Raw genomic sequence first — 23,012 nt, forward strand, 5'->3', positions numbered from 1 at the left:
CGCAGCCTCTGTTCCTGCAGAATGTGGGGGAGAGAACATGTAGTTTTTAAAAAAGGAATCGGCTGTCGGGCAGCCCCGCCCTCACGCCCCCAGACCTGCCAGTCACCCTGCTTCTCCCCTTCCGACCAGGAAACCCCACTGTTTGTAACCTGGCCCATCCCTGCACACCGGGCTGACCCAGCTGTTGGCTCCCAGAGTGACCGGCACTGCCTGAGCCTCAGTCTGCTTCCCTTGGCTCCGGATCCCAACAGGGCCTGACCCGGAAGAGTCAGGAAGAGTGTGCTCCTCCTCTGACGTGGGAGGGGCACCTGTGTCACTGGGTAGCTGCAGAGGTCAAATGAAATGAGGCGGGTGAGGCACCTCCACGACATCAAGCTCACTTCATTGGAATTACTGAAAGTACTCTGTGGCCCAGGTCCACTCCCCGTCACCTGCGGATCGTAGACCAGCAGTTTCCGTTTCCCTATAAGATTGGAGGGGTGGGACTGGATGCCCTCGGTAGGCGAGAGGACTAGGCCTGTTTTTCTTCCCAGCAATGATGCCCGCTTGGCAAGAAAGCAGCCTCGACGCCCACATTTCCTGCTGGAGCTGGAGCCGAGCCAGAGGCCCCTGGGGTGTGGCACCCTTGGGGGGAAAGGGTATATGGTGTGGTCCTAGGGTGGGTGGCTTCCTTTCCTTCCTGCTTCTCAGGCCAGGTACCAGGGCCTGACCAGCTCCTGTTGTCCCTCTGCTTAGGCCCAAGGCACCACAGGAATGTGACTCAGGCATGGCCCAGCCAGCAGGCCCTGCCCTGATGAGGCCTTTCCTACCAACGGCCTGGGCAGCCCTGGTCCCAAGCAGCCCCCTGCCCCAGCCCAAGGCCCTGCTGAGTCACCCTGGCCCAAAGCTGCCCCCCGCGTTGAATACAGGCCCAGAGCTACTGCCCCCTTCATCCTTCATGCCATGTGTGGCGGAAATCCCTGCCAGGGTAAGTCCTCCTAGTCACCTGGGGTCTTGTTCTTTGGTCTGGCCTTCAGTGCTCTTCTCACACTCTCAGTGCTGTAGCCACAGCAGTACTCACTGCTTCCAGAGCACTACCGGCTCAGGGAGATGGAGAGAGGCCACTCATGCCTTAACCAAGTAGAGGTGCCCCTGCCCTAGGAACACAGTAGGGAAAGGCTGCTGGGCCCCTGCTTGTGAAGCTCATGTCGCAGAGGTGGGGACCAAAGAAGAGCCCTGGACATGGATGCAGACACTGCAGATTACGAGGGTCCTGCAGGCCCAGGGGAAATACTTGGATGCTCAGTAGAAAGCGATGGGGGCTGGTTGGCAGCCGTGATCCCATGGGCCAGCACAGGGTGCCAGGAGCCAGGATTAAGTCGTGACTGTGGCTGTGGGCAGAGCCCATTGTGGGAGGCAGGCTAGGCAGGACCTGCTCCGATGGGTTTGATAAGGGTGAGGAAGGAATCCAGGATGACTTTTGGACTTCTGGCTTGAATAACTTCAGGAATAATGAGTTCCTTACTGAAAGAGAGAAAATGGGGCGGAGTGGGGGGCGGGGTAGAGGCCTGCTTGGGATAAAGCCTGAACAGTCTGTCGTGAACCTGTTAAATTTGAGATAAAGCAACAAGATTCTGAGTGTGGCCCTTGGGAAGGTGGTGAGGGCTGGGGAGCAAAACTGAGAGTCTGCAATGTAGTTGTTGAAGGTAAACCCCTGGGAACCAAAGAGGTCACCTTGGAGAAGGTGGCGGCTCCCTGGGGCATATGACAGCCAGATAGAGGAGTCTGGGCAGGGACAGCAAGGGGGTGCGAGAAGGCACAAGTGCTCAGTAATAGAGGAGACAGTGGCAGAGTTGGGGTCCCCCAAGAGTTGGTGCCCAGAGAGCTGGTCGAAGGTCACCAGTAGAGGAAAGGAGGGTTGGGGATGTGTGGTCTGACCAGGACAATTGCCCTGGACCACTTTTCCTCACTGAACTGCAGGGGCACAGCTCAGAATGAGATGGGGGTCAAACAGCTGCTCAGGATGGGCTGAACCAGGCCCTAGGGTAGGGGTGGGACTGGACTGCACAGGTGTGGGGTGTTCCTTGCGCTGCTTGTGCAACTTCCTCAGGTCTGAAGAAAGGGGCAGGGCCAGGCCTGGCCTGGGTGAGCTGGTCAAGTCCAAGACCTCACCCCACCAGACCCCTGCAGTGGGCGACCTGGTGCATCTCCCCCAGTCTTCCTCCCTGCTTCTGTGTTCATCTGTTCTCCCTTTACAGGTGTCTGCACAACCCACCACCGCTGGGCTGACACACCAGGCCTCACCATCCCCAGCCAGCGTCCCTCACTCCCGCCTCCTGCTTCCTGGGGACTTCACAGGCACGGGGCCTGGGGCTGGCTCCACAGCCAAGTGGGTGCACCTGAAGCCTGACAGCATTGTAAATGCTCAGGTCACTCCCAGTACCTGGGATCCCTCCACTCAGCCCTGGCCTAGCCGCAAGGGTGGTCCAGATCCAGCTTGTTCTGTCACCAAGAGCCACATGGACCTGGAGGCTGAGCTTGAGAGTATCCAGAAGCAACTGCAGGATTACCAGACCATGAAGCAGAACCTCTCGTAAGACCCAGAACCGCCCCCCGCCCCGGCTGTTTCCCCAGATCTGGCTGTGAGGGTCCTTGGGCCCACCCAAGGTGCTTGCACAGCTGGGTGGGGGAGGGTGGGGGGGGCTGGCAAGGGAACTGCACCGCCCTCCTCGAGCCTCCCCACCCCCAGAAGTAGCAGATAGGCTGCTTCCCTACCTGGAGGCAAAGCCAAGGGCCTGGACAGGCTGGCAGCATGTGTCTCCCTCCGGCAGGTCCTGCCAACGACAAGCAAAAAGCCTGCGCCGGTGGCTGGAGCTGAGCCAGGAGGAGCCCAGGCCTGAGAACCAGGAAGCAGAGCGGCAGGTACAGGAAGAACTACAGGAGGTGAGGCCCCAGGCAGCCCTGGCACAGTTTCCCCCTCCCCTCCCCTGGTCCCCCACACAGCCTCCCCGCCCCCTCTCCCCAGGTGGAGCGGCAGATCCAGCAGCTGGCCTCTGAGCTCCAAGCCCAACGCCAACCCATCCGTGCCTGCATCGCCCGGGTCCAGGCCCTGCGGCGGGCTCTGTGCTAGTCATTGCCCCAGGGAGGCCTCAGCCCACCTCCAGGAACAGAACGCAAAGCTGCAATGAGTTTTTTTATTTCTTTTTTTTTTTTTTTTTGAGTTTTTTTTTATTTCAAAAGGTTGCAATTAAATGAATTACTGTTCAGAAGTCTCCCACTTTTCATACAAAAATACTGTGCTACTGATACAGTTGAAAGAGTTCAAATGGCTTCTCCTGCAGGAGAAATTCACAGCGTCCCCGGGAAACCTGAACCCTGCCCCCCCCCACGTCAGTGGCTCCCTAAGGACTATGTACCTGTTACCTGGGGACAGGTGTTATAGGCACTGACACCCCCCTTCCCCCCGCCAATACACCAAGGCTCTTCTGCTGCCAACACAAGCTCCTGAATCAATAGCAGCAACTTACCATGTTTCTGTGGGTCTGGATATGGGAGGGGCGTCCCCCCCACACCAGGCCACCACTACCTGCCTGTCCATTCACTCTGGACCCATTTGGGGGGGTGGGGGTTCAACAACTGGTCTTGCCTACTAGAACGATGTCTCGCCAGCTCTGGAAGGTCACTCACTGGGGCGTGTAGAGCGCCACCCCCCTCGCTCCCCCTCAGAAGATGCTGGCGGAGTCAAAGATGATGTGTTCACAGCCACAAATGCAAGGAGATAGCTCTTCCCAAACAAGTGGGGGGTGAATTGGGAACAGAAAGCGGTTGTGTTAAAGGCCACATGGCGCTGCTCTGGGGGCAGCACAGCCTGGTCAGTGCAGGGGCGGCAGGGGGGAGGCTGAAAAGCAATGATGAGAGCAGCAAGAACAGAAAGAACCACCCGTCTTACAACAGAAATCAAGACCAACGGAACACCCAGCCAGGAGACGCAGGGTCTCCAGTTTATACAATAGGTTAAAAAGAGTCTCCAAAAGGTAATCTGAGATCATCTTGACCTGCATGTTCTCTTTAGATGGGAAGAGGAACAATATAGGTCCAGGGCCAATAAGGGCTCTGACCTCACCCACACCTCAGGACGGTAGGAACTAGTCACCCAGGTCCCGCCTGGTCGGGCCCCATCGCCCGGAGACTGTCCCCTCCCTATACAGCCATGGAGGCTCACCAAAAAGACTTTCCCATTTCTGTTGAGAAAGCTCCTTCAGCAGCCGACGTCAGGAAGAAGGCTCTAGAGGGAGCCCAGAGCCTCTCCGAACCGGATCTTCTGTCCCGCTTTCAGCTTAAAGTTGAAGTCCTTGGGGGCCTCAAAGATGAGCACAATGGTGGAGCCCAGGTTGAACTCGCCCAGGTGCTCGCCCTTGCGCATAGGGATGCCCTCCTTGTTGGTGTGTGTCACGAAGCTGAAGTCATTGTAGGAGCCCTTGCTGTAGCGTGGGCTGTTCGTGTGCAGGTCCTGCAGGAGGCCCGGGGTAGAGCATGTGGAGTCTGCTCCTGGACCCAGAACACCTCTGTGCTGCCTGTCCCTAACCCAGCCTGGAAAGGGAGCTGGGCACAGCGACTTGGCCCATAAGCCTAACCAGAGAGTCACCAGTAGAAGCTGTGAACTGGGACCCGAGGGGGACCCAGGGGATTCAGACCCCACCCTTCTCCAGCACCCAGAACAGGCAAGGGGCAGCCCTGCCCCCCACTTCTCAGGGGAGGATGGCCACTAGCCACCCCCCTTGGACACTGGCTTCTGATCAGCATGCTCCACTCTGAGCTCCATATTCCCCTTGGGTTCCCAGCAGAAGCAAAATACAGACTGGGAGGTGAACCCCCTCCCTGTCCAGCCATTTCCAGATAAGCAATGATAGCATATAGGGGTGGGGGCTGGCAGAACAGGGCCAAGCCCCTACTGGGGGCAGCTGTTCTACAGAGCCGGGCCTGGCCAGGGACACGCTCTTCTAGAACTTAGTCTTAACGGATCTGGCTCCATGGGAGAAGGGGTGGGGGAGACACCAAGTGGCCCAGAACTTGGGCCTGACTCTGCTTACCCTGTCAAAGTAGATGCGTATAGAGCCCACGTTGGTAGCCCCCACAGCCGTCAGCGAGAAGAAGCCGTGTTTCCAGTCCCCAGTGAGGACCACCCGCTCGTTGTGGCAGAAGAGCTCTTTGATCCAGCGGGCCATACCAGGGTTCACAGACATCAGGGAGCCTGTGGGAGCAGAGACACTGCCATTCCCCACCCAGCAAGAAGACCAGCCTCCCAAAGCCCCCTGTCCACCTATATCCTTCCAAATGCAAAGTGGGCTAGACCCCAGACTGCCCCCTGCTGCCCTCATGCTGCCAGACTAAAGCAGTCACCTCACAGCCTCAGCACTCCCAAGTGTGGAGCCTTGGTCCCTTGACACCAAAAAGCTTAGGACACCAAAAAAATTGTAAGGCTCTGGCCAACCTGGGAAATGGCGCCGGTGGGAAACGGTCCAGTCAGTGGGGGAGTGGAAGCAGTGGTAGTCCCCGGGGGCCAGGTAGATGACACAGTGGTAGAGCTCATTCCCTTCTCTAGTGACCAGCTGGTTCCTGAAGGAGCCGCAGGGGGGCGCTGCAGGAGGCAGACATGAGGGCCAGCTGTCAGACAAGCACCTGAGCCTGTGCAGTCTGGACATGGGCTTCAGGGAGGCCCCAAAGCTCCACAAAGCGATTTGTAGCCCTTCCCTCCCTGATGACCAGCCCAGCCACACTGCCACAGGGTCTCAAGGCTGCCACCCGGCAACAACCCACCTGGTGGAAAGGACAGATCATCTGTGGAAGTACGTGGGCCCAGGAACGACTCCAGCGAGTAGGTGACCCCCTTCACCTGCTCCACCTCGCAGTTCTTCACCTGCCCGAAGTTCAGGATCTTCCCATCTGAGGGGCTGATCTGGAAGGGCCAAGAGAGGCTTGCTACCAGGGAAGCAGGGGGACTTGGGGCAGGGTCTCCACCTCCCTGGGGGCCCCAGCCTGGGAGGAGTACCCATGCACCCTGTGGGGACTGCTGGGACTGGTTGCCAAAGGCAAGGGCAAGAGTCCCATTTCCGGGGGAGGGATGGAGGACAGGGCCAGGCCTCACCACGCTGTGCAAGCCACAGACAGGCCGGGCCTGCGGCTTCAGCTTGCGCCGGAAGAACTCGCTAAGGTTGCGGTAGTGGTGCAGGTCCTCCACGGCGGCCTCCTTCATGTTCACCCCAAAGGTCCAGATGTACAGGCTATAGACAGGCCGGCGCAGCCAGTGCGGCAGCTCCACCTGGTTGAGGCGGCCCCAGGCCCGCGACAGCAGGCGCGTGGGCACCGACTTGTACAGGGCCACCTGTGGGCCACAGGCAGGCAGATGAGCAGATGGCCCCGTGTGCCCCCCAATCAGCCACCCACCACCCCCGGAGACGTGGGCACCCTGCCACGGCTTTGTGATGTGGTTGTTGCCCACTAGGAACCAGACTGAGCTTCCCAAACACTCCCACAAACTGAGTACTGGCCAAGACTGACACAGTGACTTAAACCCAGTGGTTTCAGTCACTTAATACACCAATAGCAACTGCCCCCATCCCCAAGAACAGACTGGCCCGCGCAGTCTGGTCTTCCCTCTTTAGGAAAGGGAGGGGGTGAACAGCTCTGCTACCTGCACCAAGAGGCTGTGGCAGAAAGGGGCAGGAGCCCCCGGGGGCATGGGAAGGTCTACAGCCCAAAGCACTTCTAATCTGAAGAGAAGGCAGAGGAACCCCCCCCCCAGCAGGTGCTCTGGACCACGGTCACCAGGGGCGGGCTGCTAGGGCTCTGAGGCACTTTACTGTGAGGGCACCGGGGGCTGCTTCCTGGAGGCAGAGGGGACTGGGCCCGCCCTCCCCCAGCACCCCCGCTATCTGCTGGCACCCCCAGCCAAACCCTCGGGCCAGGCGACCTGGAAGAGGATGCCTTTCAAGCCTCAGGTGCGGCTGCCACAGCAGAACCCGCCTCTAACTGGCAGCTGCTGCTTGTCAGCCCAACCCAGACACCAAGTCCCTAGGGTGTAAAGGCAATTTCATTCCAACTTTAAACACCTCTACAGTGTACTGAGTGAGTAGTGGCCCAAACTCTTCCCAGCTGACGCTTGTGAGAGTCCAAGGTTCCCTGCCTGGGGTCAGCCTGCCCAGAGAGCCCAGGGCGAGCGAGCCAGGCAGCCAGACAGCCCTCAAGGGTGCGGCGGCCAGGTCGCTCAGTCACCCAGCACTGCCTGGGGCTCCCAAGTCCATCCACACCCTAAGGGGCCCAAATAGGCATTAGTCCTCCTCAATCACCCTCTGGCATCCAGGAATTAATTTGCATTTCTCTCAAAATCACCTCTAAGCTCTCCTCTGCCCAAACACAGGAAATCTCCCAAACACAGGAAACCATTTTCTGAATTCCCAGTATAGGTTTCTTCCAGAAGCAGAGCCCCCAAATGGCACAGTGCAGGCAAGAAAAGGCAGTGCAGAGCAGGCCATCAGGGCCACCAGCCTGCTTGGACTTCCCAACCAACTTGCCTGTCAAAATGACCATCCCCAAGGGCTCAGCACCCACACCATCAGCTCTAATCTGACAAATGTCTCCTGCGTTTCTGTGGGCCTGGTCCCAACCTTAGGCCTACCCCTAGAGGGTAGGGAGGGGGAGCTGGGCCAGCAGCCTGTGGACACTTACCCTGCTCACGGGCCTCCATCCCACCCGGCTGAGCGGTCTGAGGGCACCGAAGGGCAGGAGGTAGTAGAGGACCGTCAGGGGCCAGGAGCGCAGTTTCAGGGCAGGTCTGGACATACAGCTCAGCTGTCCCAGCCTCCGCCTCAGAGCCAGCTGGGGGAAGTGCAACCTAGAGAGCAGATGTCCATGCATGGCCAGGTCAGCTGGCAGGGTCTGGGAGGCCCCACCCCGCCCTCAGCAAGCCTGCCTTGAGGTTCCTCAACCCAACCCCAGGCTGAGGTGGGGGCTCATCTGCCTTTGCTCGGCAGACTCCCATCCCAGTCTCACCCACCAGCCTACCAGTTAAGGGGGACTAGGAATCGGGGGCAGCACAGGGAAGACGGGGTGCACAGCCTGCATGCCAGCCCCCCACTCCTGGGGCCGGCTGTGGCCACAGGGCCCCCAGGGGGAGACAGTTGCAGTCAGAGACCCAGCGGTGCAGCAGCACACAGCAGCGGGGCGCGACTGCAACCGCTGCACGGTAGCATCTTGGAGAATCTCTTCCTGGCGCTAGGCCTCATTTCCTCATCTGATAAATGAAGGGATTGGGCCTGACAAGATCCCAAAGGAAAAGCCTAGGAACATGCACCTGCACACACAGCATACCCTGAACAGCTAAAGCTCCATCCACCTGCCTGGTCTTTCTACATCAGATCAGGTTCTCCAAAGGAGACGCAGAGGCTGGTGGGGGGAACCCCCTACCAGCTCTCAGAACACCTCCCAGGTCTGCTGGGGCCACACACCTGAGCCAGCCCCCTCCTTTCGGCAAAGGTCCCCACCAGCCAAATTCAGTGCATCCTGCACGGGCTCAGCCTCGTGGGGATCTTAGAGGTGGGGTGGGCATTTCTACCAGAACCCTGGCTTCCTGAGACACAGCAGACCCAAGTCCCCTGGTCTCATGCCTAAGCACTAGAAAATGCTCCTGAGGTCCAGTGCAGCCACCAGGCAACCACATTCCCATCCACTCTGGGAAGGTTCCCAGGCCTCAGTTTCCTCATCTGCGCAAAGACTGCATTCAACTGGATAATCTAAGGCTCCCATCTGCGCCTTTGTGCTCTCAGAGAAGCGCGTCCTGTGCCCCTAGTTGCTGAACAAAAGCAAGGAACAAAGAGGCATCTCAGCTGATACTAAAAAGAAAAAATGGGAGCACCAAGCTGATGGCTGGGATGGCCATGGAAGACGCTTCTTCCCACAGCTCGCCAGGCTCCCTGTGTTCCTCTTCTCCCAGCCGACCCCACCGCACCCCACCATATTTTCAAAAGGTCTTTTAAGGGGGTGGGGACCAAGCAAAGCTGAATAAATCCCTGCTGTCCCCAGGGCTTCCCCCACCCGCCCTGATCACTGCAGAAGCCCAGGGACCAATCCCAGAAGAGCAGCCCCTCTCCCGGAGCTGGGGGGTGGGGGGACAACCGGGGTGGGGGGCCTGGGAGCAGCAATCAGGGTGCAGCAGACACAAGGCCACCAGCCCACTCCGCCTCCCCAGGTACCTGAAGCGGGCTCTCCGACTCAGGCCCCCCGGGCCGGGCCCCTCCAGCCTCGGGGGCTGATCCCCTGGCCCCCGGCTGCCACCTCCACCACGGGGCCGCTGGACATGAACTCTGACCTTCCGGAGGTTGTGGCGGGGCACAGAGGGGTTAGGACGGGGCCGGCAGCATCTCACCATTTCGCTGCTGCTCGGAGCTCAGGTCCTCGCCGTGCCTCTGACTGACACATGGTGGGCGGCGCCAGGCACACTCGCCTTTGTTTCTCCTCCTTCCTCCCTTCCCCCCAGCCAGGAGCTTCTGTGCTGTCACCACTCCTCTGGCTGGCCGCCTGGTGGCTGGTGGGCCTCTTCCCAGCGTGGTTGGGTCCCGCTGGCTCACGGGGCGCAAGTTAGAGGTCGGGGCTATTGCAAAGACAGGCACTGGTCACACCAGCTCAGGAAGCGGCAGAGGCCTACCGCCTGGGACACAAGCCCCTGCCTTCCGCCCACTCTGTCCCTAGGCTTGGCCACCTGCCTGCTCCAGTGAGCTGATGGCAGGGAAGGGACCAGACGCTTATGAGCCCAAGAAGTACAAGTGGGAATCTGAGAGCCCTGTGCTCCAGGCGGGCGCCCAGCGTCGGCCTGTCTGCAGCTTGGGCAGCCCCTCCCTCCCCAGGACCTGACCCATTTTCCATTCAGGTGACGAAGTAACATCTGAGGAATGAGAGAGCAGGAAGGCAGGAGAGACACAGAGGGTGAAACGATGGACATCTGACCTGCTACAGCTCTCTCTTTGCTGCCCCCCAGGCCTCAGAGCCTCCCATCCCTGATACCAACCCCCACAAGCCCTCCTCAGCAGATGAGCACACACACGACCTGACCTGAAGGAAAACCAACCAGCACTGAAGCTCCCCCCACAATCTTTGCTTTGGACAGCACTTTGACTCTGCCTGGCGATCTGGGAGGACACGCCCAGCCTCCACAAGGCCCTCACAGATAACAGGGAAGGAGAACAAACATTCCACAGTTGTTGCTGTCTAAACCCAAGGGGAGTCAAGGCCCCACCCAGCCTGGCCTCCAATCCCAATGGCAGGCTACAGGGGACGGTGTCCGCCACCATCGTTAGATGCAGAGATGCGGGCCCCAAGAGAAGCTCCCAAGGCGGAGAACTGACCTGGCCGTGGATGCAGTCCCAGGCCAGTGCTGACCACCCCCCACCCCCGCCACAGCCAACGGACTCACAGAGCAAGAGGCCCCACTTAGACATGACTCCACCCACACTAGTGAAATGTCTGATGCCCCAGCAAAGCCACCTCAGCCAGAGGTGAAAAGGCTAGGCCCTGGAGGTTAGCGTTGAATCCCTGGAGCGCAGTGTGCAGAGGGAGACTGCACTGGGTCAAGAGACTGACAGAGATCCAAAAGCAAAGCATGGATTTCCAGCCCCCACCAAGGAAGTGGCAAAGCCTGGGCAACCCCAGGCCCAGACCCCTCCAACAGAGATCATCTTCCCAGGCCACTTGCCTGGGTGGGCAGAACAGCTCACTGAGGGTGAGCCAGGTGGGATGGTGCCCACCACCCAGTCTCACCAAAAAGCGGACTTGGACATAAACCTCCTCCGCCCCACGGGCCAGGCCCAGGCCCAGGGACCCATGGACACCCCTGTGTCTATGCCCCACCAAGGCTCAGCCTCCTAACTTTCCCATCCATACCAGTCAGATCACCTCAACTATACTACCCACATACTGAGCACACACCCTGCCCCTCCATGACCCACCAGGCCATGGGGGTCCCACATTAGTCCCTGTCAGCTCCCCAGGAAAACAGGCCCCAAGGGGGGTCAGGCAGGTTGGGTTGGGCACAGTGCTTGGCTTCCCAGTACTCTTTCCCCCACTCTAGAAAACTCGGAATGAATGCACACCTGGGATTCACAGTGAGGCCTTGTGGGAGAGGAGAGGAGCCCCCATCTCCTCTTACCCATTTTCCTCACCATCCTATCACACCAGGCAGCAGCCACTGCAGCATGCGGCTAGAAAGGCACCTGCCAGGACCCAAACACAAACCTACCTTGGCCCCAAACCTCCAGTCCTCAAAGCAGATTCCTGTCTGTGCCTCTCCCATTTCATTCACCCCAGAGCCTCTGGCCTAGGGACTTGGCTAGAACACACAGCCCGTCACGGCAGTGCAGGCCCAAGTTGTTGCTATCCTAGAGACTCTAGAAACTGCCCCGAAGGTCCGGCAGAATGTCTTCTGCCCTCCATCCTGTCTCCATCACCACTCTACTTACTCTCTGGAAATGGGACAGGGACCAGACTGTCAGGCTTCTTCCAAATCACCATGCATGGGCCAGAAAAGTTCCCCAGAAAACAGACATGAATTCACCTGTCTCCCAGGGAACAGGCCTGGCACCCTCTGTTCAGTTCAAAGCTGCAGGATGGAGGGAAGGGGCTCCCTAAGGGTCATTCCTTCCTTCCTGATTTCCAAAGGCTAAGCGCCACTTCCTAGGCCAACAGTGCTCCTGCCCTCCCCGTTTCAGTGCCCGACTTCCCCCCACACCTGCAATGACCTTGGAGCCCAAGCCAGAACTTTGTTGCTCTCCCGCTTGCTCTCTGGCTCCCTGGAGTGGGACGAGGGGCTCAGGTCCAGATGAGGAATCTGCCAGAAGCATACCCTGAGACCAGGAAGTACAGACAACCTCCCTCACTCCCTAGTCTCAAGAACACTCTGTGGAGAAGAGTTGTGAGCTGTGACCAGTAAGAGTTTAAAGTTATCATAAGGCCTAAGGGCTGGCGACAATGAGCAGGAGAGCTCAGAGGCTTTGGTAGGGTATGGGGACAACTCAATTACTGCAACCCTGGCAGTCCAGCTGGCCCTGAGCTGGGAGAGGCCTTGCAAGTCATAGGTGCTCTGAGGCTATCAGTTTCTTCATCTGGAAAATGGGAAGGGTCAATCCTCCTGCTCACCGCCTACAGGCTCAGATCATAGCAGCGACCCTGGTCCAGAACTCTGCTCTGTTCAGAAACACCACGCCTCACTTCCACCCAAGACCTTGGTGCAGCCTCATCCCCTGGACCTGAATCCCAGCCTCTCACCTCTATTTCCAAACTCACACTCTGGAGGAAGGAGGTTCACTCCCACTGACGAGATGAAGGCACAGGGTAGAGGTGGCAGTTCTGAAAGAGCCCAAACCACAGTAACAGTGGCTGCCCCTCTGAGGAGAAGCAACAGCCCAACAGGACCAGGTTGAGGGGAGGGGTCACCTTTGTCTGGATGTCCCATTCAGGGGGTTCAACTCAAGCAATACTCAATGTCCCCATCTACCCCTCACAGCCTGTGATGAAGGCAACACAACCCCCTCAGTGGAATGGAACATTCCAACTGAAGTCAGATGGACAGACCCAGGCCAGTTACCCTTGCTAGAGGTGTGGGGGCAGGGGACTGCGGGAGGCAGGCTCCTGCCTGGTTCCCTTGGACTTTGGTGGATTCAGGTTTGAGTTTTGGCAAGTGCAGGAAGGCAGGGACAGAGTCGGGACTGTTTGCCCCCAACAAGTACTCCCTGAGCACCAAAGGCCTTGCAGCTAGGCACAGGTCCTGCCAGAGACACTGAGAAATTTGCTCTTGTTCCCTGAGTGGAACTCTCACTGGGTGCCAGGGTCACTCCTCCTGAAGTCTCAGCAGATAGCGAGCCTCAGAGGCCTCAAGTCCTAGATCTACCTGCCTGCCTTTCTGAGCCCACTTTCACCCCAGAAGGCAGGTCAGGGTGGCTTTCCTCCTGCAGCTCACCTGAAGCACACACAGGCAGCTGTGTCCAGGGGGGCCACCAACCCTTCCTCCCTGTGTTCCAGGGCTAGAAGCAGACAAAACTTCAAGAACTGGGAAAAGGGAAAATGGATTCTTGCCAGGTGAAACAGGCGAGCCATCTTGGGGAAGCTTTGGGCAAGAGAAGAGGAAGCAAAGAAAAGGACCCAGAGATGCTTCTTTAAAGCCAGAGGCCAGGGAAGGGGAAGGGAGGGGAGGTACTCCCCACAGCGTGGGGCTTCCTTAAATCTCCCAAATGAAAGGAACCCTGACACGGGGATGGGGCTCTGCGAAGGGCAGCATGTCATCCCCTCTCCGCCCCTTGGGTGAGGAACTGAGAACACCTCCGGTCCCACCCAGGAATAGGGCCGCACTGAGGAAATCACCCAGAGCTCCCCGCGCGGAAGGGGACACAGAGCCCCAGCCCAGCCCTTTCGGCTGGAGGGCCAGGAGATGCTACCAGACGCGGCGGAAATGAGCTCATCCTGCGCGGCCCGTGACCCACCATGTGGGGCAGGAGAAACCCACAACGGGATGGAGACTGTGGGGCGGGCTCTCCGGCCCAGGGTCCCGCAGTTCCATGGGGCGCCGGGCACCCATGACGCCCGCTCCAGGGAGCCCACTGCTCTCTGGCTCACTCACCCGCAGGTGGTCCCGTCCGGCGGGACTTCAGGGACCGACTCTCAGGGAGGTGCCGCTCGGGGAGGAAGCCTCCGCGGGCGGGGACTCGGGTCCAGCCACTGAGGCCGCCGGGGGCGGGGACAGAGGGCGGACACTGGACAACGGCAGACAGACGGCTCCTTCCTCCCGGAGGGCGGCGCAGCCACCCCGCCCAGGGCCCCTTTAAGGGGAGGGGCTGCGGCCCAGGGACCAACCCCACCGGTCACGGGATTTCCCAGGCAACACCTCCTGGGCCTGGCTGAGGGCCTTCCTCCCTGCCCACCCCCATCTGGGTAGTCTCAGGCCTCCACGTGCGGCTTATCTCACCCAGGGCCAGCTTTCCAAGACTGAGAATGCCACCCCCAGCCACCTTTTCTGGCCCTTGAAGCACACACACAAGGCATCTAAGTCTGGCTCTTTCTCACACCCCATCCTGAAGGTACAAGCTGCCCCTACCCCCACCCCTGCCCCCTCTTCTCCACTATCATACAAAACTCCTGCCACACAAAATCTGGCAAAGACCACGGAACCAGACCCAGGAAGCAACGTCCCCTCTGGCCTCGGGCTGTTTAGAACCTGTGCTGCCGGCGGGGACAGAGGGGGATGGGGGGAGAGATTCCTATAGTTGCCTTTCTACCCCACTAGATAGCAGGGCCCAGCCTGGGGAGGTCAGCACCCTATCCCCATGACCACCAAGCACTTGCTCCACAAGGGATGGAGAGAAGGAACCAGTTTAACATTTTCTAGGCAAGACAGTGTCTGACGGGAACACCAAAGAAAGGGTATGGCAATTGGAAGCCAGATTAGCATCTGGTAGGTCAGCACCCCCTTCAATGGTCAGACTGCCTCTGAAGGCTCAATCTTGCCACTCTAGGGTACTGATCAAAGGTACATCCCCCTAGGGGAGCCTGGGTGGCTCAGTGGGTTAAAGCCTCTGCCTTCGGCTCAGGTCACGATCCCAGGGTCCTGGGATCAAGCCCGCATTGGGCTCTCTGCTCGGCAAGGAACCTGCTTCCTCCTCTCTCTCTGCCTGCTTCTCTGCCTACTTGTGATCTCTGTCTGTCAAATAAATAAATAAATAAATCTTTACAAAAATTGTAAAATAAAAAGGTACATCCCTAGCTTCTTATGACCACGGAGAATCTGGTTTCTTTCTTTCTTTTCTTTTTTTTAAGATTTTTCATTTTTATTTATTTATTTGACAGACAGAGATCACAAGTAGGCAGAGAAGCAGGCAGAGAGAGAGGAGGAAGCAGCCCCTCCGCCGAGCAGAGAACCCTACTCAGGGCTCCATCCCAGGACCCTGGGACCACGACCAGAGGCGAAGACAGAGGCCTCAACCCACTGAGCCACCCAGGTGCCCTCAGAGGATTTTATTTTTAAAGCAACATTTGGAACAGGAAAAAAGAGCCTTCTGGCTTGTAAAGAGATGGGCAGCTGGGCACAGGCAGCCTGGAAAAGGACATGGTGCTGGGCAGACAAAGACCCACACACCTGTCCTCCTCATCTGGCTCTATCCCAGCAAATGCTCTGTGAAAAGCTACAGGTCTGGAATGCTGCAGTGGGGAGGCCAGAAGACAGTTAGGGTCCCTCCTCATGGACTTCCATAACATTGGATACCACAATGCAGAGCAGGAACAGGCCAGCAGGGATGCCCTATGTCTAGTTCCAGCACCCTGGGGTTCAGGTTCCAGCACAAGGCTGGTGAATACCCAACATGGGCTGTACCTGGCAGCTCCCAGTCTGGGCCCACAGCTTTCTCTGAGACTCAGTGAGACTTAAGAGACTCCATTCTCACCCCAGAACTCTAAGCAAACACACCATGGAGCCTGGATAAAAAGCAGTTAAAGCACAAGAGGATAACACAGAATCCTGGCAACACTAAATTCCAGAACCAGAAAGATCCTGGAGGACCATTCTGACTTCCCCAAAGCTGCCACTACTTCCAGACCAGGTCTAGTCCAAGTTACACTCGGGGGAGGAAAACAAAAGCCCGGGTTCTCATTTGCTGAGCAGCCTTTGGAGCACCAATGCTCTCCCTGTAAAATGAGGAACACTGCTACTCTTTGTCTACCAGAGCTCCTTTATAACCATTCTAGGCCTCTTGGGCAGACTGGTATTTAGAACTCATAAACCAGCCCCCAGGTCTGTCCTGAGATCAGCCTTCTAGCATGACTTCCACCTCACACGTTTCAGTAAGGAAATGCCTTCTAGATTCCAGACAATAGTTAATAATGATTTCTGGGAAAAACAAAAACCCTTTGGTAAGTTTACATTCCCACCCCGAACGAGGTCCCTTCCAACCACCCTGCTGGGACTCCCCTGTGTGAGAGTGCCACCTAGTGCCACTTCAAGGCTCTGCAGGCCTTAGGCCATTTGGCCATGAGCACCTGAAGGCAGGCGTCCCAGGTGAGTCAAGCCACTGGAGCTCCCTACAGACTGAACTTCATGCACTGCTGTGCCAGGGGAAGAGTAATGGTGGGGCAAGGGTGCCAGGTGTTCTTGCTATTCTCATTTCCTGGGAGCCAGGAGAGGCCTCCTGAGGAAGACCACTAATGGCTGGTGTCTCACATCTGGCACAGAAGTCATGAGCAAGTAAGCGCCCTCACAAAAGTCTGGCCAAGGAGCCAGGACAAGCATGAGATGCCCTAGGAGATCTCTTCATCTGAAAGCTTCTCCCAGCCCTGCCAAACTCCCCCCTCAAACGTGAAAATGTTTCTTAGCAGTCCCACCAGCAGCTCCTGGAAGAGGGGGCCCAGAAGACCGGTGGTCTGCAGCATGATCAAGGAAACAAAGTGATTTGTGGAAGAACAGCCTAGCAGAAAGCTCCACACAGGGCCCTGAAGATGTCTGAGTCAGCCACCCTGGACTCCTTCCAGTTCCAAAGCTCAGCTTTGTCTTGTTCCTCATCTTCTTTAGGCAGAGTCCTGGGCTCTTCCACACACTGGCTGCTCAAAGCCTCAGGAGCCAGGCAGTTCCCAAATGGTGAATGGTACAGGCACAGAGCTGTCCCAGAGGTGGGGGAGGCAGGAAGAGGCAAAGGCTGGAAGGGGGTGGGGGGCTGGAGCTGGCAACACTCTGTCACAGCCGGAGCGACCTGGGGAAGAGGCTGCCACAGCCCCTCCCAGGTAGGGGCGCTGAAGCTACTGATACACCCTCCTGCCCTTGAATGAGCCCAAGATTCTCTGAGGACAGAGCTGGGCTGTAAACTGTACTTGAGTGGGCAAGGGGGATCTACTTCCCTGCCAACTTGACTGTTTGCCCACTTCAACATCCACATTTCCTCAACACCTATTAGGCAAGAAGTATAACAGTCTAGGCATACCTCAGAGATGGTTTGGTTCCAGGCTACTGCAACAAAACAAGAAGCACAATAAAGCAAGTCAAATGAGCTTTTTATTTCCCAGTGTATATAAAAGCTGTTTATGCCCTACTATATATTAGTATATTAAATATGCAATAGTATTATATTTAAAAAAGCAATGTACACAGGGTGCCCGGATGGCTCAGCTGTCTAAACGTCTGCTTTGGGCTCAGGTCATGATCTGGGGGTCCTGGGATCAAGCCCCACATTGGGCTCCCTGCTCAGTGGGGAGTCTGCTTCTCCCTCTCCCTCTGCCTCTATCCCCGTCCCCAGCTCGTGCTCTCGTTCTCTCAAATTAATAAAATCTTTTTTTTTAAAGCAATGTATTTAATTTAGAAATACTGCTAAAAAATGTTAGCTATCATGTGTGCTTTCAGCAAGTTGTAGTCACTGATCATAGATCACCATAACAGATATAATAATAAAAATGTCTGAAATACTGCGAGAATTACCAAACTATGACACCAGGACACAAACTTAGCAAATGCTGTTGGAAAAATGGTACTGACAGACTTCCTGGACATAGGGTTGCCACCAACCTTCTATTTGTAAAATGAACGCAATTATCTCTGGAGCACAATAAAGCAAAACGCAATAAAATAGGAGTGCCCAGATGTACTGACTCTACTCCCTGCCAGCATGGGACAAGGTATTTACATATACATCCTTCTCATTTAACAATCTCATGAGGAACTTAATAGCAGCCTGTTTACAGAAGATAAGAATAAAGCTATAGTGACTACATAAAGTTGTAAAAAGTGCAGATTGTGCTCAATACTGTCCAGGGTCACAGATACCACAGCAAAGCCAATGGGGCTCCGGGCGGGTGGGCAGGAGCAAGGACACAGGGCAATTGTGTGGGCACAGGCTGCTCGGTCCTCATTCCTTTTCACAAACTGGAATGCTGTACCATACATTTTTTAAGGTTCTGAACTAAGGCTGGAAATCAGAAAGTAGTGCTAACACAGGAAGTGAGCGTGGATGCGGCTCCAGCTGCTCCTGACTGCGGCCTATTGTCTACGTTGCTGGTCCCTGTACACCTCAACCTTGCCACAAGCCGCCATGGCCAGGCCAGAACTGAACAACAAAACCAAGTTGTTGTTATGCTCAGATATGAACTGAAGTATTTATTTTATTTTTTTTTAAAGATTTTATTTATTTATTTGACAGACAGAGATCACAAGTAGGCAGAGAGTCAGGCAGAGAGAGAGAGAGAGAGGGAAGCAGGCTCCCTGCGGAGCAGAGAGCCCGATGCGGGGCTCGATCCCAGGATCCTGAGATCATGACCCGAGCCGAAGGCAGCAGCCCAACCCACTGAGCCACCCAGGCGCCCCACGAACTGAAGTATTTAGAGTTGAAGTTTCACAATGACTGTAATGTGCTTTCAAATGGTTCAGAGAAAAATAAAATATATGTGTGTGTATGTGTATATATATATATTTAGAGAGAGAGAGATAAAGCAGATATGATAAAACATTAACTGTTCCATCAAGAGGTATGTATGTGGGTATAAGTCTATTCTCTCAACTTTTCTACTCTGTTCAAAAATGTTCACATTTTGGAGTTGGAACAGTTTGCTTTAAACCACAGAAAATTCTGGGAAGCCTGGGTGGCTCAGTTTGTTAAGCAGCTGCCTTCGGCTCAGGTTGTGATCCCAGCGTCCTGGGATCGAGTCCCACATCTGTCTCCTGGCTCAGCAGAGAGCTTGCTTCTCCCTCCCACTTTGCCTGCTCCTCTTCCTGCTTGTACTCTCCTTCTTCGTTAAGTGAATAAATAAAACCTTAAAAAAAATTCTTTAAAAAAGGCGGGGAGGGGCGCCTGGGTGGCTCAGTGGGTTAAAGCCTCTGCCTTTGGCTCAGGTCATGATCTCAGGGTCCTGGGATGGAGCCCGGCATTGGGCTCTCTGCTCCACGGGGAGCCTGCTTCCTCCTCTCTCTCTGCCTGCCTCTCTGCCTACTTGTGATCTCTGTCAAATAAATAAATAAAATCTTTTAAAAAATAAATAAATAAACCACAGAAAATTCTCTAAATTCTGTTACTGGGGAGAAAAACCCAAGACCACATTCCACCTGCAGAGTTGCTCCTGCTCTTCAGTGAGGCAGGACAGCCAGGCCTGCCCTCAGCACCCACTGCTGCCACTTCATATGGAGGGCCTCAGGACCCAACCACTTATTTGCTGTCCACACAGCCCGGGTATATTCACACCGGCAAAGCTGGGCTCCAGGCTGGAGACAGCCCTTCACACCTGATAGGATATGTCAGGTGCCAATCACATAGGCCCAGCCTTCTCTGTGGAGTCACATCAGAGGTCGGCAAAAAGAGGGACAGGAGGACTACTTCCTCCCTAAAGAACCCACCATGTCCACCAGGCCAGTTTTCCCACCACACGGATTTCTGTCCTCAGGTCCAGTGGTCAAGGAAGAAAGGACAGCCTGGAAACGCAGGAGTCTGTCACTGGATGTCATCCTGCATGGAGCTCAAATCACTGAGGTGTTCACAGGAAACCCTGGAGTCAGCAGGCTGCAGAGCTATGTGCACGACCAACTTCCACCCCTTCCTGTTAAGAAGTGCCCATGAAGGTTTTGGTTCCCTATTGACAACAAGGACAAATGGACAACGAGGACACAAAAACAGAGTATCTGGAATCACAAATGCCACGCAAACTCAGAACATGTGACAGCTCCAGGCACACCTGGTTGCCTTCTATCCCCTGTGCTGTTCACTCAAAGCCAGCTCTCTGCAGAGACCCATGTCAACCCCTCTCCTTTCTAAGGCCAAACACCAAGGCCTAGGCAGCCTAACTGAAGAGGCACTTTGACCACAAACCCAGAGCTGTTCCATCATCGTGGATTTCTGAAAAGAAACTCCTGGAAGCAGCCATACTACTAGCACCCTGACTGCCTTGGCTCCTGCTCTAAGGGCAGGGCGTCTTCATGGCTTGACAAGGCTGGGAGCCCTGTTTTTGGAGGAGCATGGATTCCTTGCTCCATCCCATTCAGTGTAAATGTAAAAATTACAAATACTCTGAGCCAGTATAAACAGAACAAACGTGAAAAATGCTGAAGTCGACTCACATTTAAATAAAAAGCTTAAGGGCGCCTGGGTGGCTCAGTGGGTTAAGCCGCTGCCTTCGGCTCAGGTCATGATCTCAGGGTCCTGGGATCGAGTCCCGCATCGGGCTCTCTGCTCAGCAGAGAGCCTGCTTCCTCCTCTCTCTCTCTCTGCCTACTTGTGATTTCTCTCTGTCAAATAAATAAATAAAATCTTTAAAAAAAAAAATAAAAAAATAAAGAAAAGCTTAAGTTACAACTTGAATTAACATACCAGAGTCTAGCTGCTCCCTATTTTCCCCACAGCTCTATGTGAAGAGCTGTTCCACCCCTCCATCTGCTCAAGCCAAAACTCCTGAATCCCTTCCCACCTACCTGCATCCGAATCCTTCATCACATCCTGTCCACTCTCTCCTCAAAACACACCCGGAATCAAGCCCTTCCCCACCTCAAGCTCCCACTCTGACCCAAGTACCCCCCGTTTGCACTTTCTCTATCTCCCTCTAAAATAAAATGAAATAAAATAAAATAGGAGATAGATGTCCACAAGGGTGTTATGACCATCCAATGGGAAAAGGACAGTCTTTCCAACTAATGGTTCAGGGAAAACTGATAACCACATTCAAAAGAATAAAGTTAGACACTTAACCTTACACCATTAAAAAAGAAACCCTTAACTAGGGGCCACTGGGTGGCTCAGTTGGTTAAGCATTTGCCTTCGGCTCAGGTCATGATCCCGGGGTCCTGGGATCGAGCCCCATAAATGTATCAAAAACCTAAACATAAGACCTAAAACTTTTAAAATATTTTGCTTATTTATTTGACAGAAAGAGACACAGTGAGAGAGGGAACACAAGCAGGGGGAGTGGGAGAGGGAGAAGCAGGCTTCCTATCAAGCAGGGAGCCTGATGCAGGGCTTGATGCCAGGACCTCAAGATTATGACCTGAGCCGAAGGCAGACGCTTAACAAATGAGCCACCCAGGTGCCCCAGGACCTAAAATTTTTCCTTCTTTTTTCTTTTTTTTAAAGATTTTATTTATTTGACAGACAGAGACACAGTGAGAGAGGGAATACAAGCAGGGGGAATGGGAGAGTGAAAAGCAGGCTTCCTGCCATGCAGGGAACCTAATGTGGGGGTTCGATCCCAGGACCCTGGGATCATGACCTAAGCCGAAGGCAGACACCTAATGACTGAGCCACCCAGGCGCCCTAAAATTTTTCTTAAAGAAAAAAAAAAAAAAAAAAAAAAAAAGACCTAAAAATTCCTTAGAAGAAAACAGGAAAAAAATCTTCACAATATTGGATTCAGCAATGACTTCTGGGATAGGACACCAAAAACAAAGGCAATAAATGTAAAAACAAATAAACTAGACTTCATCAAAATTAAAAACTTTTGTATATCAAAACATACTATTAAGAGAGTAAAAGTACAATTTATGGGAAAAAAATATCTGCAAACACATATATCTGGTAAGGGTCTAACATCCAGAATATACAAAGAACTCCTACAACTCAACAACAAAAATCCAACCACCCAATGTAAAAATGAGCAAAGGAGTTGAAGAAACAAACATTTCTTCAAAGAAGCTATATAAATAGCCAATAAGCACGTGAAAAAGATGCACAACATCATTACTCATTAGAGAATGCAAATCAAAACCACACTGAGATGCCACCTCACAGCCACTAAAACAGCCCATCAAAGTGAGTAAGTTTCGGCAGCGATATGGAGAAACTGGAATCCTCCGCATTGCTGCTAGTGGAAACGTAAAATGGCATGGCCGCTGTGGGAAAGTCCAGCAATCCTTCTAAAAGTTAAACACTTATGTCCATGTGATCCAGCAATTCTACTCCGAGGTACACACCCAGAAGAGCTGAGAGCAATGACTCCAGCGTGTTCTTGTACATGCAGTGTTCACAGCAGCGCTATTCACAATAGCCAACAACCCAGTAGAAACAAGCCAGTATCTATCAACAGAGGACTGGATAAATGAAATGTGATATACATCCATACAATGGAATATTACTCAACCTTAAAAAGAAGTGAAACTCCAATAGGATGCTACAACATGTATACCTCTTGAAAATATAGAGCAAACGTCTGATTCCACTTATATGAAGTACCTAGAATAGGCAAATTCACAGAGACAGAACTGGTGGTGACTAAGGGTGGCAGAAGCCGAGGGCAGAAAAAAAAAAAAAAAAACAGTATTGTTTAATGAGTACAAAGTTTCTGTTTGGGACAATGAAAATGTTCTAGAAATAGACAGTGGTAATGGAAAGTACTATGAAGGTACTTACTACCACTGAATTGTGTACACTTAGCAGTGGTTAAAATGGTGAATTTTAACCACCCAAATTCATATGCTGAAGTCCTAATTCTTAAAGCAAAGGCATCTGGAGATGGGGCCTTTGGGAGATAATGAGGTCATGAGGGTAGTTTATCAGAGTGAAAAAAGAGAATAAAGAGACCAAGACTGTGGGTAAACACACAACACCAAAATATTCTGGGAGGAGAGGAAGAGAGTTGCTGTTAGAACAACGAGCAAAATGACTTAGAGAAGGTGAGGAGAAGGGAAAGATGCAGGAGGGGTTTGGGGAGACCACACCAACGAACACAAAGCCAGCGACACAGCGAACGTAGAGACGATGAGAACAGAGTGTACAACAGAAGCGAGGCGAGAAAGGGTGTCTCCACGTCCCTCTCCTCATTCCTCTCCTTGTCCCTTTCCTCGCGCTGCACCCCCCCCCCAGAGATTATGGATCAACAGTTTCCTGTTAATGTGACCTATGACCTCTCCTTTCTTCCCAAACACTTCTCTCAGCCAGTGAGGAAAGTGAAATCACTGGTTAACACCTACCTGTAAAGGACATGCTGGACGGCTGCAGCATACAGAGAGGGCTCTGGCTGAACTCAAAGCACAGGGGCAAAAGGGCAGC

General features: G+C 54.5%; 2 protein-coding genes across 19 annotated transcripts in view; one reads left to right on the forward strand and one right to left on the reverse strand.

Annotated features, from left to right (window-relative positions):
* SFI1 (SFI1 centrin binding protein) overlaps window positions 1–3,843 on the forward strand; it is a 101,857-nt gene extending 98,014 nt beyond the window's left edge. For 11 of the 13 annotated variants that reach the window (XM_059408870.1, XM_059408869.1, XM_059408872.1 and 8 more), the window contains 5 exons: window positions 534–638; window positions 736–967; window positions 2,238–2,572; window positions 2,811–2,922; window positions 3,005–3,843. In XM_059408870.1, the coding sequence (XP_059264853.1) occupies window positions 534–638; window positions 736–967; window positions 2,238–2,572; window positions 2,811–2,922; window positions 3,005–3,109 (889 nt within the window). In that variant the 3' untranslated portion in view covers window positions 3,110–3,843. The remainder of the gene's footprint in view (window positions 1–533; window positions 639–735; window positions 968–2,237; window positions 2,573–2,810; window positions 2,923–3,004) is intronic. The other 2 variants (XM_059408874.1, XM_059408875.1) reach the window with 2 other exon arrangements.
* A 93-nt stretch (window positions 3,844–3,936) lies between these two features.
* Window positions 3,937–23,012, reverse strand: part of PISD (phosphatidylserine decarboxylase) — a 42,777-nt gene continuing 23,701 nt past the window's right edge. Inside the window, exons 1-9 of one of the 6 annotated variants that reach the window (XM_059408889.1) lie at window positions 13,640–13,866; window positions 12,292–12,372; window positions 9,401–9,625; window positions 7,705–7,870; window positions 6,125–6,361; window positions 5,797–5,935; window positions 5,471–5,617; window positions 5,070–5,230; window positions 3,937–4,489 (exon numbers count right to left, since the gene is read on the reverse strand). In XM_059408889.1, the coding sequence (XP_059264872.1) occupies window positions 4,265–4,489; window positions 5,070–5,230; window positions 5,471–5,617; window positions 5,797–5,935; window positions 6,125–6,361; window positions 7,705–7,870; window positions 9,401–9,453 (1,128 nt within the window). In that variant the 5' untranslated portion in view covers window positions 9,454–9,625; window positions 12,292–12,372; window positions 13,640–13,866 and the 3' untranslated portion in view covers window positions 3,937–4,264. Of the gene's footprint in view, window positions 4,490–5,069; window positions 5,231–5,470; window positions 5,618–5,796; window positions 5,936–6,124; window positions 6,362–7,704; window positions 7,871–9,400; window positions 9,626–12,291; window positions 12,373–13,639; window positions 13,868–23,012 lie in introns of those variants that run through there. The other 5 variants (XM_059408888.1, XM_059408891.1, XM_059408893.1 and 2 more) reach the window with 5 other exon arrangements.

This window comes from Mustela nigripes, chromosome 8 (assembly GCF_022355385.1).
Source record: "Mustela nigripes isolate SB6536 chromosome 8, MUSNIG.SB6536, whole genome shotgun sequence".
Lineage (NCBI taxonomy): Eukaryota > Metazoa > Chordata > Mammalia > Carnivora > Mustelidae > Mustela > Mustela nigripes.